Source organism: Canis aureus, chromosome 10 (genome assembly GCF_053574225.1).
Source record: "Canis aureus isolate CA01 chromosome 10, VMU_Caureus_v.1.0, whole genome shotgun sequence".
Classification (NCBI taxonomy): Eukaryota; Metazoa; Chordata; class Mammalia; order Carnivora; family Canidae; genus Canis; species Canis aureus.
This window is the reverse complement of record NC_135620.1, coordinates 40,791,269-40,803,461: the sequence shown is the minus strand read 5'-3', so window position 1 is coordinate 40,803,461 and position 12,193 is coordinate 40,791,269. Positions and strand designations below refer to the sequence as shown.

Here is a 12,193-nt window from a genome sequence, read left to right as displayed (position 1 = left end):
GGTGCAGGAAAATATTCATTTTCTGGTATTTGGCAGATTTTTAAAACTCTGAGATCAAACACCTAAGAGGATGAAGAATGAGTTGCTGGGCGAAGTGAGGAGGAGAAAAGGCATAGAGCTGCTTGAGGGGAAAATAAGCAGGAACACATGCCTGGGCCCAGAAAGAAACTGTGTAACTTGGAGTTTTGAGATAATTATATGGAGTTCTGGGGTGGTTTGTACTTGGGAAGGGCTTCAAGTGCACCACGGAGAGGAATTCCCAAAAAGGCCACAAGAGGGAGATATTACTCCAGGAGTCCCTCCCTGTCCTTTCCACCCAAGAAGGCCATGGCTTTCTTTGTTCAGACTCCCTTGCCTAGCAAATGTCACCGATGTCACCGTCCATTTTGTCTCCTCATGCCCCTGGTTTTACCTTAAGCCACTTTCTTGTGACTAGCTTTAACACAGAAATTTATTTTATTGCTATTTGTTAAATTTTTAAGATAGTGTTACAGTCTCTGTTCTCAGCGGTAAAAGCAGCTAAACCAAACGTTTTAATAAGAAATATAAAATAAACCAATTTAAAAAACATGAGAGGTTGATCTTTCTTTCCCTTTTTTATGAGTTACTACCCAGAGAGGCTTCCCAGGTAAGTGGGGCATCACCAGGCCTGGAGCCTGTTAGAAACCGAAGTGGCCACTTGAAGCCAAGAAGAAAAAGAAGAAACCCCTAACTTGGGGAGAAAGGCAGCCGGCACTCAGGTCGGGGCAGGAAGGAGGCTGAGCCCCACCCCACAGAGAATGAAGGGCAAAAAACCCCAAATGTTGTACCTCTTAAATTTTATTATGGAAAAATCCAATAATCCAAAAGACGGAATAATAGGACAGACCCAGATACAATCTTATGGAGTATCTGAAACTATAAACCAGGAAAGAGCTTTGAGGAAAATGTAAGCTCCCATATTGTTGAGGACACTTGAAGGGCACATCCCAGGGACCCTGGTCTGGCCCCCTCCAGCCCCTCCTAATGGAAAGTCCACACCTAGAGGAGGGGGGGGCGGGGCGGAGCACTGGTTTTAGAGGGTGTAGGGAAAGCAGACCTGTGGAGGTAACAGTCTAGTGCCCCATCCTGCAGGAGGAGTTCTTTACTTGGGTGGCTTCTAGGGACACTTGAATTCCCAGAAAGTTACACGTATAGGCACTTCCCTAGAAGACTCCCCACTCCCACCAGACTGTCAAAAGGCTCTCTGGCCATTCCTTATCCCCTCACCCAGGCCAGAAAAAAAGTCTAAAAACCCCACTGTTAATGACACCGATAATACTCATCCAGTTTCTTTTGGTGGTCACGTTGTTCTTTTAAATACGATGATCTATGACATCTTTAATAATTAAAAAAAATGGTCACAGAGAATTAAGAAAAATGGGTACATAATTTTCCTGCAAAATGAAGTCATTCAGTATGCACTTAGGCACCTTATGCTGGAAGTACTAGGTGTGTTAATGTCACAGCTCCGAGAACAGCTACGCTAATCCAAAGTATGCTTAAAAACGATACCCAATTCATTAACAAATTAATCTGGGAAAATGTGCCTTGTTTGACAACCCATTAAATACATTTTTCATTTTCAACTATTTCAGAAGTCATTTTGGAAATAAAGACAAACATACATATTCACAGAAAATGCCACTTAGGGCTTTAATATCGAATGTAACGGTCCTAGTTCACAAAAATAGCATAAAGTGCAAAAGCTCCATTTCAAAAGGCTCAAAATCACTCCCAAAGCAATGGAGACTAAATGCTACCACAGGCAGTGGGCATACCACCCTTATATGGCACAACTATATAAAGTATAAAACAAGGGATATATCTGAAAATACTATATATGCTCTGATTACACACTGTGATTATAAAATAGTCCACAATCTGGTTTAACATGTAGAGAAAGAAACCATTCAATTAGTCCTTTAGAATAGAGGCCTTTTTGTTTTGTCTGTAGGAGAATAACCACAAAATTCATTGAGAACCCCAATCTGGCCTGTGAATTCTCTTTGGCCAGCTGGAAGGGCAGCACCGAGGCAAAGAGCTGGCAATGAAAGGTTCCCAGCTCATTTGGGGAAAAGGAGCTATGAGAGGGGATCCTGTTGGACAAGCTTCAGCCCTTCCCTTTCCCCCAGGGATGGTTGCATGTCAGCCCCATGGGATGAAGAGCCAAGGAAGACTCCCTCCCGTGCTCAGAGCCTCCGACAGGGCCCTGGCTCACGTAAGCATGATGAACTGATGAGAAGTTTTCACACACCTGAGAAATATGATAAAAATAACAAGTTACTGTATATTTAGAAAGTCTGCGCTTGATGTCCATCAAGCTTAGATTTCCCCCAACAGGACATCTTTCATCCACAATTAATATTTTAGGCACTCATCAGAGGGACAGGCATAGTTTCTCCCAAAATGCAGCCTGTTACCAAATAGATTCAGGTATCTCTTCCCCATCATATGCCTTAAATATAGTCACTGAAGTGCTAATACCATAATCCTAATCATAAAGAGGAGAAAAGATTTTTTCCAAAAGAATCACCACTCAGTGTTTGATTGAAAATAAGAATCACTGACTTAAATGATTGCTTGCTAACTAGGATAGTAATGTTTAATATCCTAGATCCAATTCCTGCTGGTAATCGATCTTGGCAAATTCTAAGGAGAACAAAAATCTGACAGCCATGATGAGTAACTGCCATGACCTAACTCCCAAATGGCAAATCTCCACTTCCCTGTATGATTAGGGGAAAAAACCAAAAAGATTCCTGACTGCACATCAATTAATAAGCTATTCGCTTTTTTTTTTTTTTTTTTTTTTTTACTTTTGGGGGAAAAAAAAAAACTGTAGAGCCCTATTTTTAGCAGCTCACGAATCCAAGAGCAGAGGCCTATCAAAAGGAGAATTCAGTTCATTATTTCTTAGGACCTATTCATGTCAGGCTCAATTTAAAAAGAAGACTCAGCAGTAAGTCAGAATCCAGTGATGAGCTCTCAAGTGTATAGCTAACACGAGTGTATTCCAAAAGCTGCTCCTCATGAAATATACACAACTGGTATTTACATTCCATTCAAGTTACCGTATGAACTGTCCACTCTAAAAGGCATCTATTTACAACTCGAGGCAGGTCGGGGGAGGAATACACCAAAATACCAAAATATTAACAATGATTGTCCTTGGAAAATACAGACTTTTTTTCTCTTCAACTTTCCTATAGTTTTCCAAATTTCTTTCAAGACTGTGTAGTACTATCAAAGCATCATAAGTATAAATATGAATGATGCCATAAGTCTAACTTTAAATAGAACTGTTCAACTTTGGGATCCCTTGGTGGCTCAGCTGTTTAGCGCCTCCCTTCGGCCTGGGGCCTGATCCTGGAGTCCCAGGATCGAGTCCTGCGTCGGGCTCCTGGCATGGAGCCTGCTTCTCCCTCTGCCTGTGTCTCTGCCTCCCTCTCTCTCTCTCTCTCTCTCTGTGTGTGTGTCTCTCATGAATAAATAAAATCTTAAAAAAAAAAAACTGTTCAACTCCTACTTTCTTGATTCACCATCTTCATGCTAAGAGCTATAGTGATTTTTGTTCAACAGTAATGCTTTTGTTCTCAAATCTACCCCATTCCATACTTCTTTATCAGTCCTTAACTCATTAAAACCAATATCTAGAAAGGCCTTCTGGTTTTTTTGGGGAGGGTTGTTTTTTGGGTTTTTGTTTTTTACAGGAAAAACCTCCTTTCTGACATGTTAAGTCCTTTGTCTTGTAGAAGATGGATGGAAACAGCCCTGTGAGTTGGGCCACTTATTTCCAGCAGTCACATTTTATCCGTGTTTCTAAAGGACACTTGGAAACTTCCAGAAGAGCAAGGTCAAAGTGTTGAAGCTGGAGGTGATATTCCCCAGTGACCCACCCTCCCTCCCTGATAGGGAGACCTCCTCCCTTCTTGATTGCTGGAATAATGTTCCCATCACTGAGGAGCCCTAAACAGAAATTAAACCTCATAGAGAATGCAAACACTTCCCACACCCCCTGCCTCTCCTCATCTATGCTTCCACACTAAGACAGCTGGGCTTAAAGTACATCAAAGCTTCCCCCTACTTTGGAGCATTTGTATACTGCAGGAATGGATGAGCCCAGAATCCATGCCTAGTAAGTCCATCTGAAGCGAGGACTGACATTTCCCTTTAAAAAAATTCTAGACTTGAAACCAAAGGACTTAACAGTAGTTCTAAAACTCTAGGTGGTTCCATGAACCACAGAACCATCTAGGTATCAGAGGTGCATTTGAAGGTCCCACAAATACATAAATACTATTTTTCAAAGCACATTTTTAAACCATAATAAACAGGTACGCTCATTCAATACCAAATTTTTTACCACAGAAACCAATTTAACTTGCATTTTCACTGCATGATATTAAGGAAATATATAAGTTCAACCTTAAAATAAATTTAAACAAATAGATCACAACATAGTTCTCAGGTTTGGGTTCCATCAAGATTTCTTACTTTAAATAGGGTTCTGCTACAAATAACTTGAAAACCACAAAAGTAGAATAAAGCCTTTCCTTTTTTAAACTCTCAATTCATTGTTCCTTGTTGGGCTCTTCACCTAGGATCCTGTACAAATTCTGATTAGAGCAAGAGTTCCTAGACATGCCAAAGACTGGTACTGTCCAGCTCTCAGATCCTTAGCTACGGACTCCTGTCCTCACCAGGACACGTGTGTCCTGTCTTCCTTTACCATGCAATGTTGCAAAGCAGGAGATGTGGGAGTTCCAGTGAGTATCCCTGAGGTCATGCCTACCCCCTCACACCTTGCTGACAATTCTGGAATCTTCATTCAGCTCAATGAAGAGGTTAGCCGTAGCCAGTGTCACTTCTGCTGAGGAAAAACTCAAACTTGCCCACTGCAGCAGCAACCTGGGGAGCCAGCGACTAGTCACTGCAGGACTGGAGAAGCAGCTGTCAGATGCTTGAGGAAGCCACCTATTCCCTCAGGAAATAGGGGATGAAAAAGAGGCTAGGTTTTAGAGGATAACTTCCAGCATGGAAGAGCATACAGAAGGCTTCCGATCAGCATAAGCTTCCAGAACTTCAAGTTTGCTCCAGATGTTGAACCAGGATTCATACCCCCAGCTCCCTTGACCAAACAGGAGGCCTTGACCAAAGCTCAGCAGTAAGGGGCAGGGGTCTGTGTGCAGCCAGATCACCCCACACCTGTTCTCCGTGTCTGAGGTGACTGGGCCAGACCGCCAACAATGTCAACGTTTGAAAATTGTGCTCATCTTCGAGAATGGCTCAATGTGAAGTGTAGCTTTTGGCACAGAGGGTCTTTTTGTCCACTTCACCCTCCTCTGAGGTCCCCGGCTCTCAGCAGAGGTAGTAAAGGATTCGCAAGCGCACATAAACTTGGTTACTGTGAGTTCCAGGTGGACGAGTGGCCTCGTGGGTTTCATTGGCTTGGTTTTATTCTAGGGCCATTTCCCCAAATGAAAATCCCTGGCATGTTCCATCGGTCAGTGGGTCTTGCCTGTTGCAGGCTATATCTGTGAGCAGGAGTCTCCTCCGAGAGTACAGGGGGCCACAGAGTCTCAAGTAAACCCCCGCTGGGAAATGAGCCCCACCCCCACTGAGGGACTGCTCTGCCTCTGCCGCAACAGGTCCCTGCATCTGGAAGGGACGCTGAGGAGATCTACCTGGTGCCCCTGAGCCCTCCACTTTCCAATTTCGGGAAAGGGGAAGACACCCTTCCCCCTGCACAGTGGAGTCCTGGTAGGCCACGGCCACACTAGTTAGAGCCCAAGGGAACAGAATACCAAAAAGACAGGCCCTCCCCCTACTCTACAAGCCCCCTGCTGTCTTCACTGGCAAGCCCGATGCAGGAGGGAAAAGCAAGCAGAGAAGCCAGCCTCCCCATCACGTGATCTTGACCGGTGACTTCTTGCTGGCACACAGGAGGGACACGTAGGGGACCCCGATGAAGGCCCATTTCTCGCTGGGCCAGAACTTGATGACGGGGCCCTGCTCGGGGATCTCGGAAGCAGCATCAAAGTAGGCAAAGCATACGCAGCCCAGGTAGGCAGCAAGGCAGATGAGGATGTGCCTGCAGAAGGATACAGGATGTGAGCCCCGAACAGGTAAACAGAGCTGCCGCCCTGGGTGAGCCTGCCCAGCACTCTGGCCCAGCCCACCTCCCCGAGGTAACCACAGGCCAGCGCCTCTTCCCGTCAGGACAGTCTCCCGCATTGCTGGAGACCAACAAATCTGGAACCAATGGGGCCTGCTCTGGAAAGTTCTAAAATATTCCACCTGGTAACAGTCTTTGGCTCAACCCCCAAAGACTGAGGCCCAAGGATTTAAAACAGGTGCTAGGAAGATGGAACTGACATCTGATGAGATCCCACCTTCTTACTGCAATGTTGCATATACATAGTTTCTGCCTTTTACTAGGAATCCTTTTATACCAATTAAACTACTAGTTTTAGTAGGGAAACTTTTTTACTCTACTGTGTCTGTAAAAATTTTAACATGAATCTTTATCAAGCAAGGGACCATCTAGAAGCATGTAATCCTTCTTTCTACCCTAGAGTGGAATTCCATTCCAGATGAATGAAAGACTTAAAATGTTTTTTTAAATATAATCAAAGAAACCACTTTCATAAACTCTGGTGGGGGCAGCCGTTCTGAGAATGAAACAAAGTCCAGGATTCCTATAGGAAAAGACTGACAGGTGTGAGAACAGGAATCTTTAAAACCAAGATGGCACCAAACTCATTCTATTCTGAAAGATAAATGGAAAAGGGGAGGGGGGAATATTTGTACCGTATGACCAAAGAGTTAAAGTCCTTATATTCAAGACTGATGAATCACTGACCTCTACCTCTGAAACCAATAATACATTATATGTTAATTAATTGAATTTAAATTCTATTTTAATTTTTTTTTTAATTAAAGTAAAATCCTTATATTCCAGGGCACCTGGGTGGGTTTCCAGCTATTAAGCAGCTGACTCTTGATTTCACCTCAGGTCATGATCTAAGAGGGGGGTGGGATCCAGCCCCACATCAGGCTCTCTACTGAGCATGGAGCCTGCACAGGATTCTCTCTCCCCCTCTGCCCACTCCCTTTACTCATGCACACATTCTCTCTATGTCTCTCAGAAAATAAAAATAAAATCCCTACATTCCAAATAACTCTCAAAAACTAATCATTTCACAGCATGCCCCTTAAAAGAATCGGTAGGGGAGCAGGCAGTGGGTGAGAATGACAGGAGTGAGACTGGCCTCAGGCTGATAAGCACTGAAGCTGGATGTTGCCTCCATGAGGGCTTAATGTAGTATTCCCTATACTCTTGAAAATGATGCAAATGTGCATAATACATACAGCTATTGGACACTAATGACTGGTGACTATGTGCCAGGCACTAGGTGCTAGATATGCTAGATATAAATTTTTTAAAATAGAAAAAACTCCACAGAGAAGGCAAATGAAAAGGTACCTTTCAAAAAAAAAGAAATATACACCTTAAAATTACAATGGAAAAGATGCTCAACAATAATTCTAACTTTACAAAGACAGGAAAATATTTTTAATCAGGTTAATAACATTTAAGAGCTAATGCCTTTTACCTATACTTTCATATATATTAGATATTATAGACTCTAACAGAAAGTGTTCATTAATATACTCTCCCTAGATTTGGAGATAGAGATCTATACTTGTACCTGCATTTATAGATACAGATATCTCTATATATAGGTATAGATGTATAAAATTTAACCTAAGGAAATGTTTAGGCATGTGAACAAATAATTATCCATTAATAGTTTGGCTAAATGATTTATAAAGCATCCATACTATGAAATATTAATTGGACACAAAAATATGAAAGGTAATACATATGCATTGGTAAGGAAAGTTGTCCACCATCCTATTAAAAAAAAAAAAAGTTTGGAGCATGTATAGAATGATATATTTATTTTTTAAAAGGTAGAGTTAGAGAAATAGACGTGAAAAATCTGGAAGGTGGGGTTCTTGGGTGGTATATCCATTAAGCAGCCAACTCTTGGTTTTGGTTCAGGTCATGATCTCAGCGTCGTAAGGTCGAGCCCTATCTTGAGATCTGTGTGGAATCTGCTCCAGTTTCTCTCTCCCTCTCCTTTTGTCCCTCCGACACACCCCTCTCTCTTGTGCATGTGTGCTTGGTCTCTCTCAAATAATCTTTTTTAAAAATCTGGAAGGAGGGACACCTGGGTGGTTCAGCTGATGGAGCATGTGACTCTTGATCTTGGGGTTATCAGTTCGAGCTCTATGTTAGGTGCAGAGATTACTTAAAAATAATCTTAAAGTCTGGAGGAATAAACTTTAGGTTGTTAACAATTGTTATCACTCTTTGGTGGACAGAATTATGAGAGCCTCTCTATACTACTCTGCTTAAATTTGTTCTTAAAACATCATAACTGAGCTAAAAACATGGTTCAACTGTGGTGTACCTCCTGCTTAATTTCTCAAACTCAGAAACTAAGTTTAGTTAATTACAACTTACTTTTTGAATTTTGCTTAAATTGCTGACATTACCAAGAAACTTGATTAAAAATGTACTTATATAGTACCTTGAATGAAGTCTTTTTTATATACATGTATACATTTATCAAAACTCATTAAAGTACACACTTAAAATCTGCATTTTATGATCTCCATTATAACTCAGCAAATCTATAGTGCATAAATTCACTAGTGTGAGTTGAGGTTGAACCTAAAAAATATCAGGAAAAGGACCCTGAGACTGGAATCTCCAGTTTGTGCTGTTTTACATTGTATTGTCTTTTGGAAAACAGTCCTGGGAGTCCCGGAGCCTTAAACTGAGAGCAGGTTGGGTATCATGCTAAATATATACAAGTTCCCACATTCAAGGCAATTTACACGAGTTTCAGGCATTTCCTGATAGAAGTCAAGCTTCTTCCGAATCTTGGATCTAATAAAGCTTTTCCAACTCCTTACCACTAGAATTCTCCCTGGGTGCTTTCAATTTATAAGGGACATCCTAAAGCAGATTTCCCTTGGCCCTTGCTCTCTTTTGCAATCAGAAGTCCTGGAGGACCGAGGAAATCAGGATTCTGGTTTGGAGCTGAAGCAGTTCAGAGGAAGAAACCACTCAACTTCTCAGCTGAGTGTAGGATTCTGCAGGCTGTTTAATAAACTGTTTGCTGTTGTTTTTTTTTTTTTTTTTTTTTTTTTTCTTAAACTTAACCACATATCCTGAGCATTCCAATGCATAGATGCTCCAATTCCCATGACTGAACTCCCAGGTGAGCAATCATGAACAATTAATTCACCTCTCTGGGCATCTACCTCTACCTGTTAAGTGAAGGGGTGAGACTGTCCCCAAATGACCTGTGTTGCCTTCACCCGGTCACTTGAGCATCTCAGTCCCCACATCACTTCTGTCCCAAGCCTTCCCCACCCCCATCCCACCCCCAGAGATCTAGCTAGAGTTCAGGTTACGGATTCAGCTTTCAAGCTCCTTTCTGCTTTAGTAATGGAACTAGAGGTAAGAGACCGCAGACTTGAACCTCACACAATTAGGTCTTTCTGATCTGGCTAAGCCTGCTCCCCAGAGCCTATTCTGCTTTTGACAATACTTTCCATTGCTTCCAAAAGATCTGACCGTTTCTGTGAGGAGAGAAGAGCGCTCAGGCCGTGCTCCGTCCTCTTGCACACCTGCGTTCCCTACAAGGAAGAGAGTGCCCACCCATGGGCGGATGAAGACTGCGGTCTGGTCGCTGGCACTTACCACACGCAATGCAGGTAGGGAAAGTGGAAGGAGGACAGCAGCTCACAGAAGGCTCGGTCACTGATCCAGCAGAAGAGCGCGAGGGTCCACCAGAGGCCAGAGAAGAGGCCCAGTTTAAAGACACGCACATTGTCACACCTGCACAGGGACCCAGAAAACAAGTCACCCTCAGTCTGGGCTGCCACCTGCCTTGCTGGCCAATCTTTTCTGGCTCCTCACAACCCCCCCACCCCAGCCTCTCGGCACTGGAGGTCCAACCCCACATCCTGTCACCCCACAAGCTTGTGGACGTGGATGCCATACATAACATGTGCAGATGACTCCCAAAGCCGTGTTCATACCCTGGTCTCTCCCTGACTCCAGACTCCCATAGCCAGCTACCTTCTGGACGTGTCTCCCCCTGTGCAACACAGACCTAAATTTAACATGTCCATAATGAACTCCTAATCTCTCCTCCTGCCCAAGATCTGCTCTCCTCCCAGCCAGCTCAGGCAAAGAGCCTTCCACGCTCTTCAGAAGCTCAAGGCCAGTATCTTAGTCACTGTACTTGTCCACACACGCCACATGCAACCCATCAGCTCTACCTTCACTATATACCCAAAAACTATATACCCTTCCCACCACCTCCACCTGAGTCCAGCCACCATCATTTCCTGCCTGAGTTATGGCAACTGCCTCCTCCTGCCCCTGCTCCTACAGTCCACTCTCAGTGCTCTGCTCAAAGCCTCCCTCTGTCTTCCACTTAACCAGAGGGAAAGCCAACATGTTCCCAGGAGCCACAAGGCCCCACGTGTGCTGGCTTGTTCTCTGCCCTCCACTTGCTCTTCTATTTACACTGCCCCTTGCCACCTCTGCTCATCAACTGCACACCCCCTGCCCCAGGGCTCCTTGCGCTCCTCAAATATCCCTGGCATGTTCCCCAGACCTTAGCATTGACTGTTCCTGCCACCTGGAGTGCTCTTCCTCACATATTTATGTGGTTCACTGTCTCCCAAGTCTCTGCTTAATGTCACTCAGTAAGCCCTTTCCTGACCACTGTTGTTAACAATCGCACCACCTGTCTCCACCCGCTAAGTGACGCTCCCAACCCCACCTCCATTTCCTTTTCTCTCCTCCAATTTTCTCTGTAGGGATTATAACCCCTCTAGCATCCTCCATGTTTTACCTGCTGACAGTTGGTCTTCCCCTGAAACAGCATGGAACACGGAGGGTTCCCCTGATTTGCTGAATAAAAAAGTGAGCTCTCACATACACTGGGACAAAATGCTTTTCAGAAACAAATCCTAAGAGCCCAAAGAAATTTCCATTGTCATTTCCCTCCCTCGTTCTTGAATTGTTCATAAAGGAGGGTGACTTCCATTCCTAGGGAGGCATGCTCAGAGGCAGCTGGTGGCTGAGGGTTCTTCTCAGCTCTCCCTCAGGCTCTCCTTCACTCCACAGACCGCTCCCGGGTCAGCTAAGCTCCCTCTCGGGACCCAGAGTCCAATGTGTAACCTCTGCACCTGAGAAGAAGCCACATCTATTTGTTCATATTTGTTGTATAAATGTCAAAAGCCTGACTGGTTGGTACCTTTCCCAGCCACCTGACAGAAGCATTGGCACAAGCATCAGTGAAAACAGGATGGGAAATAGGTTCAGAAAGGCCAACTCAAAAAACACAAACAGAAATACCCTGTTGTAGGAGAGCTAAATGCATTCCTTGAAACACTTTTCGAGAGAGGCCCAGAACTGGAGACACTAAATTCCTACTTAGCTTTGTTGGGCAGCTCACCCTCGGAGGCTCCTCCTCTCTCTCAGCTCAGCTTTCTCTGCCTCCTCAGGTCTCGGCTTCCAGGGTGCCTTCTCAAATAGACCTTCTCTGACAGCCCCCACCCCTGTTACATTGTCCATACCATGAGTGCCCACCATTTTCCTTCATAACACTCATCACAAGCTGATACAGTTTTCATTTGTGTGATTGTGTGATTGAAGGTCTAGTATCCGACTAGACGGGAAGCTCAAAGAGAATAGGAACTCTACCTGCTTTTCACCAAGTATATGCAGTGCCTGGCCCAGAATAGACATGAAAGCAATGCTTGCTGAATGAATAAATAAAACAAGGAAGTAAAAGAAAATGTTAATTGGATTCCAGTGATCTAAGAAACACATTTTTTTCCTCAGACTTCAAAAAAACAACAACAGCAACCACGTTGATTCAGTACCAAATTCTCTGAATGCATGCTAGGCCCTGTGGAAGGCAAAATGAACAGGCCTCTTGCCTTGCTATTGTAAAAGATAAAATGAATGTGGATAAAAATAAGTGTCAACAACTATAGACAATTTGGTACACTCAATTCAATTAAACCTAGAATCTTTTGCTTAAGGAACACACCAGAACATTCCTCAATATGC

At 43.7% G+C, this 12,193-nt stretch overlaps 1 protein-coding gene across 6 annotated transcripts in view; it reads right to left on the bottom strand.

The window, feature by feature from the left end:
• Positions 1-1,649: 1,649 nt before the first annotated feature.
• Positions 1,650-12,193, bottom strand: part of ACER2 (alkaline ceramidase 2) — a 32,773-nt gene continuing 22,229 nt past the window's right edge. For 3 of the 6 annotated variants that reach the window (XM_077912116.1, XM_077912115.1, XM_077912114.1), the window contains 2 exons: positions 9,803-9,940; positions 1,650-6,112 (listed from right to left, as the gene is read on the bottom strand). In XM_077912116.1, coding sequence (XP_077768242.1) covers positions 5,871-6,112; positions 9,803-9,940 — 380 coding nt within the window. In that variant the 3' untranslated portion in view covers positions 1,650-5,870. Of the gene's footprint in view, positions 6,113-9,802; positions 9,941-10,110; positions 10,203-12,193 lie in introns of all 6 variants that reach the window. The other 3 variants (XM_077912117.1, XM_077912112.1, XM_077912113.1) reach the window with 2 other exon arrangements.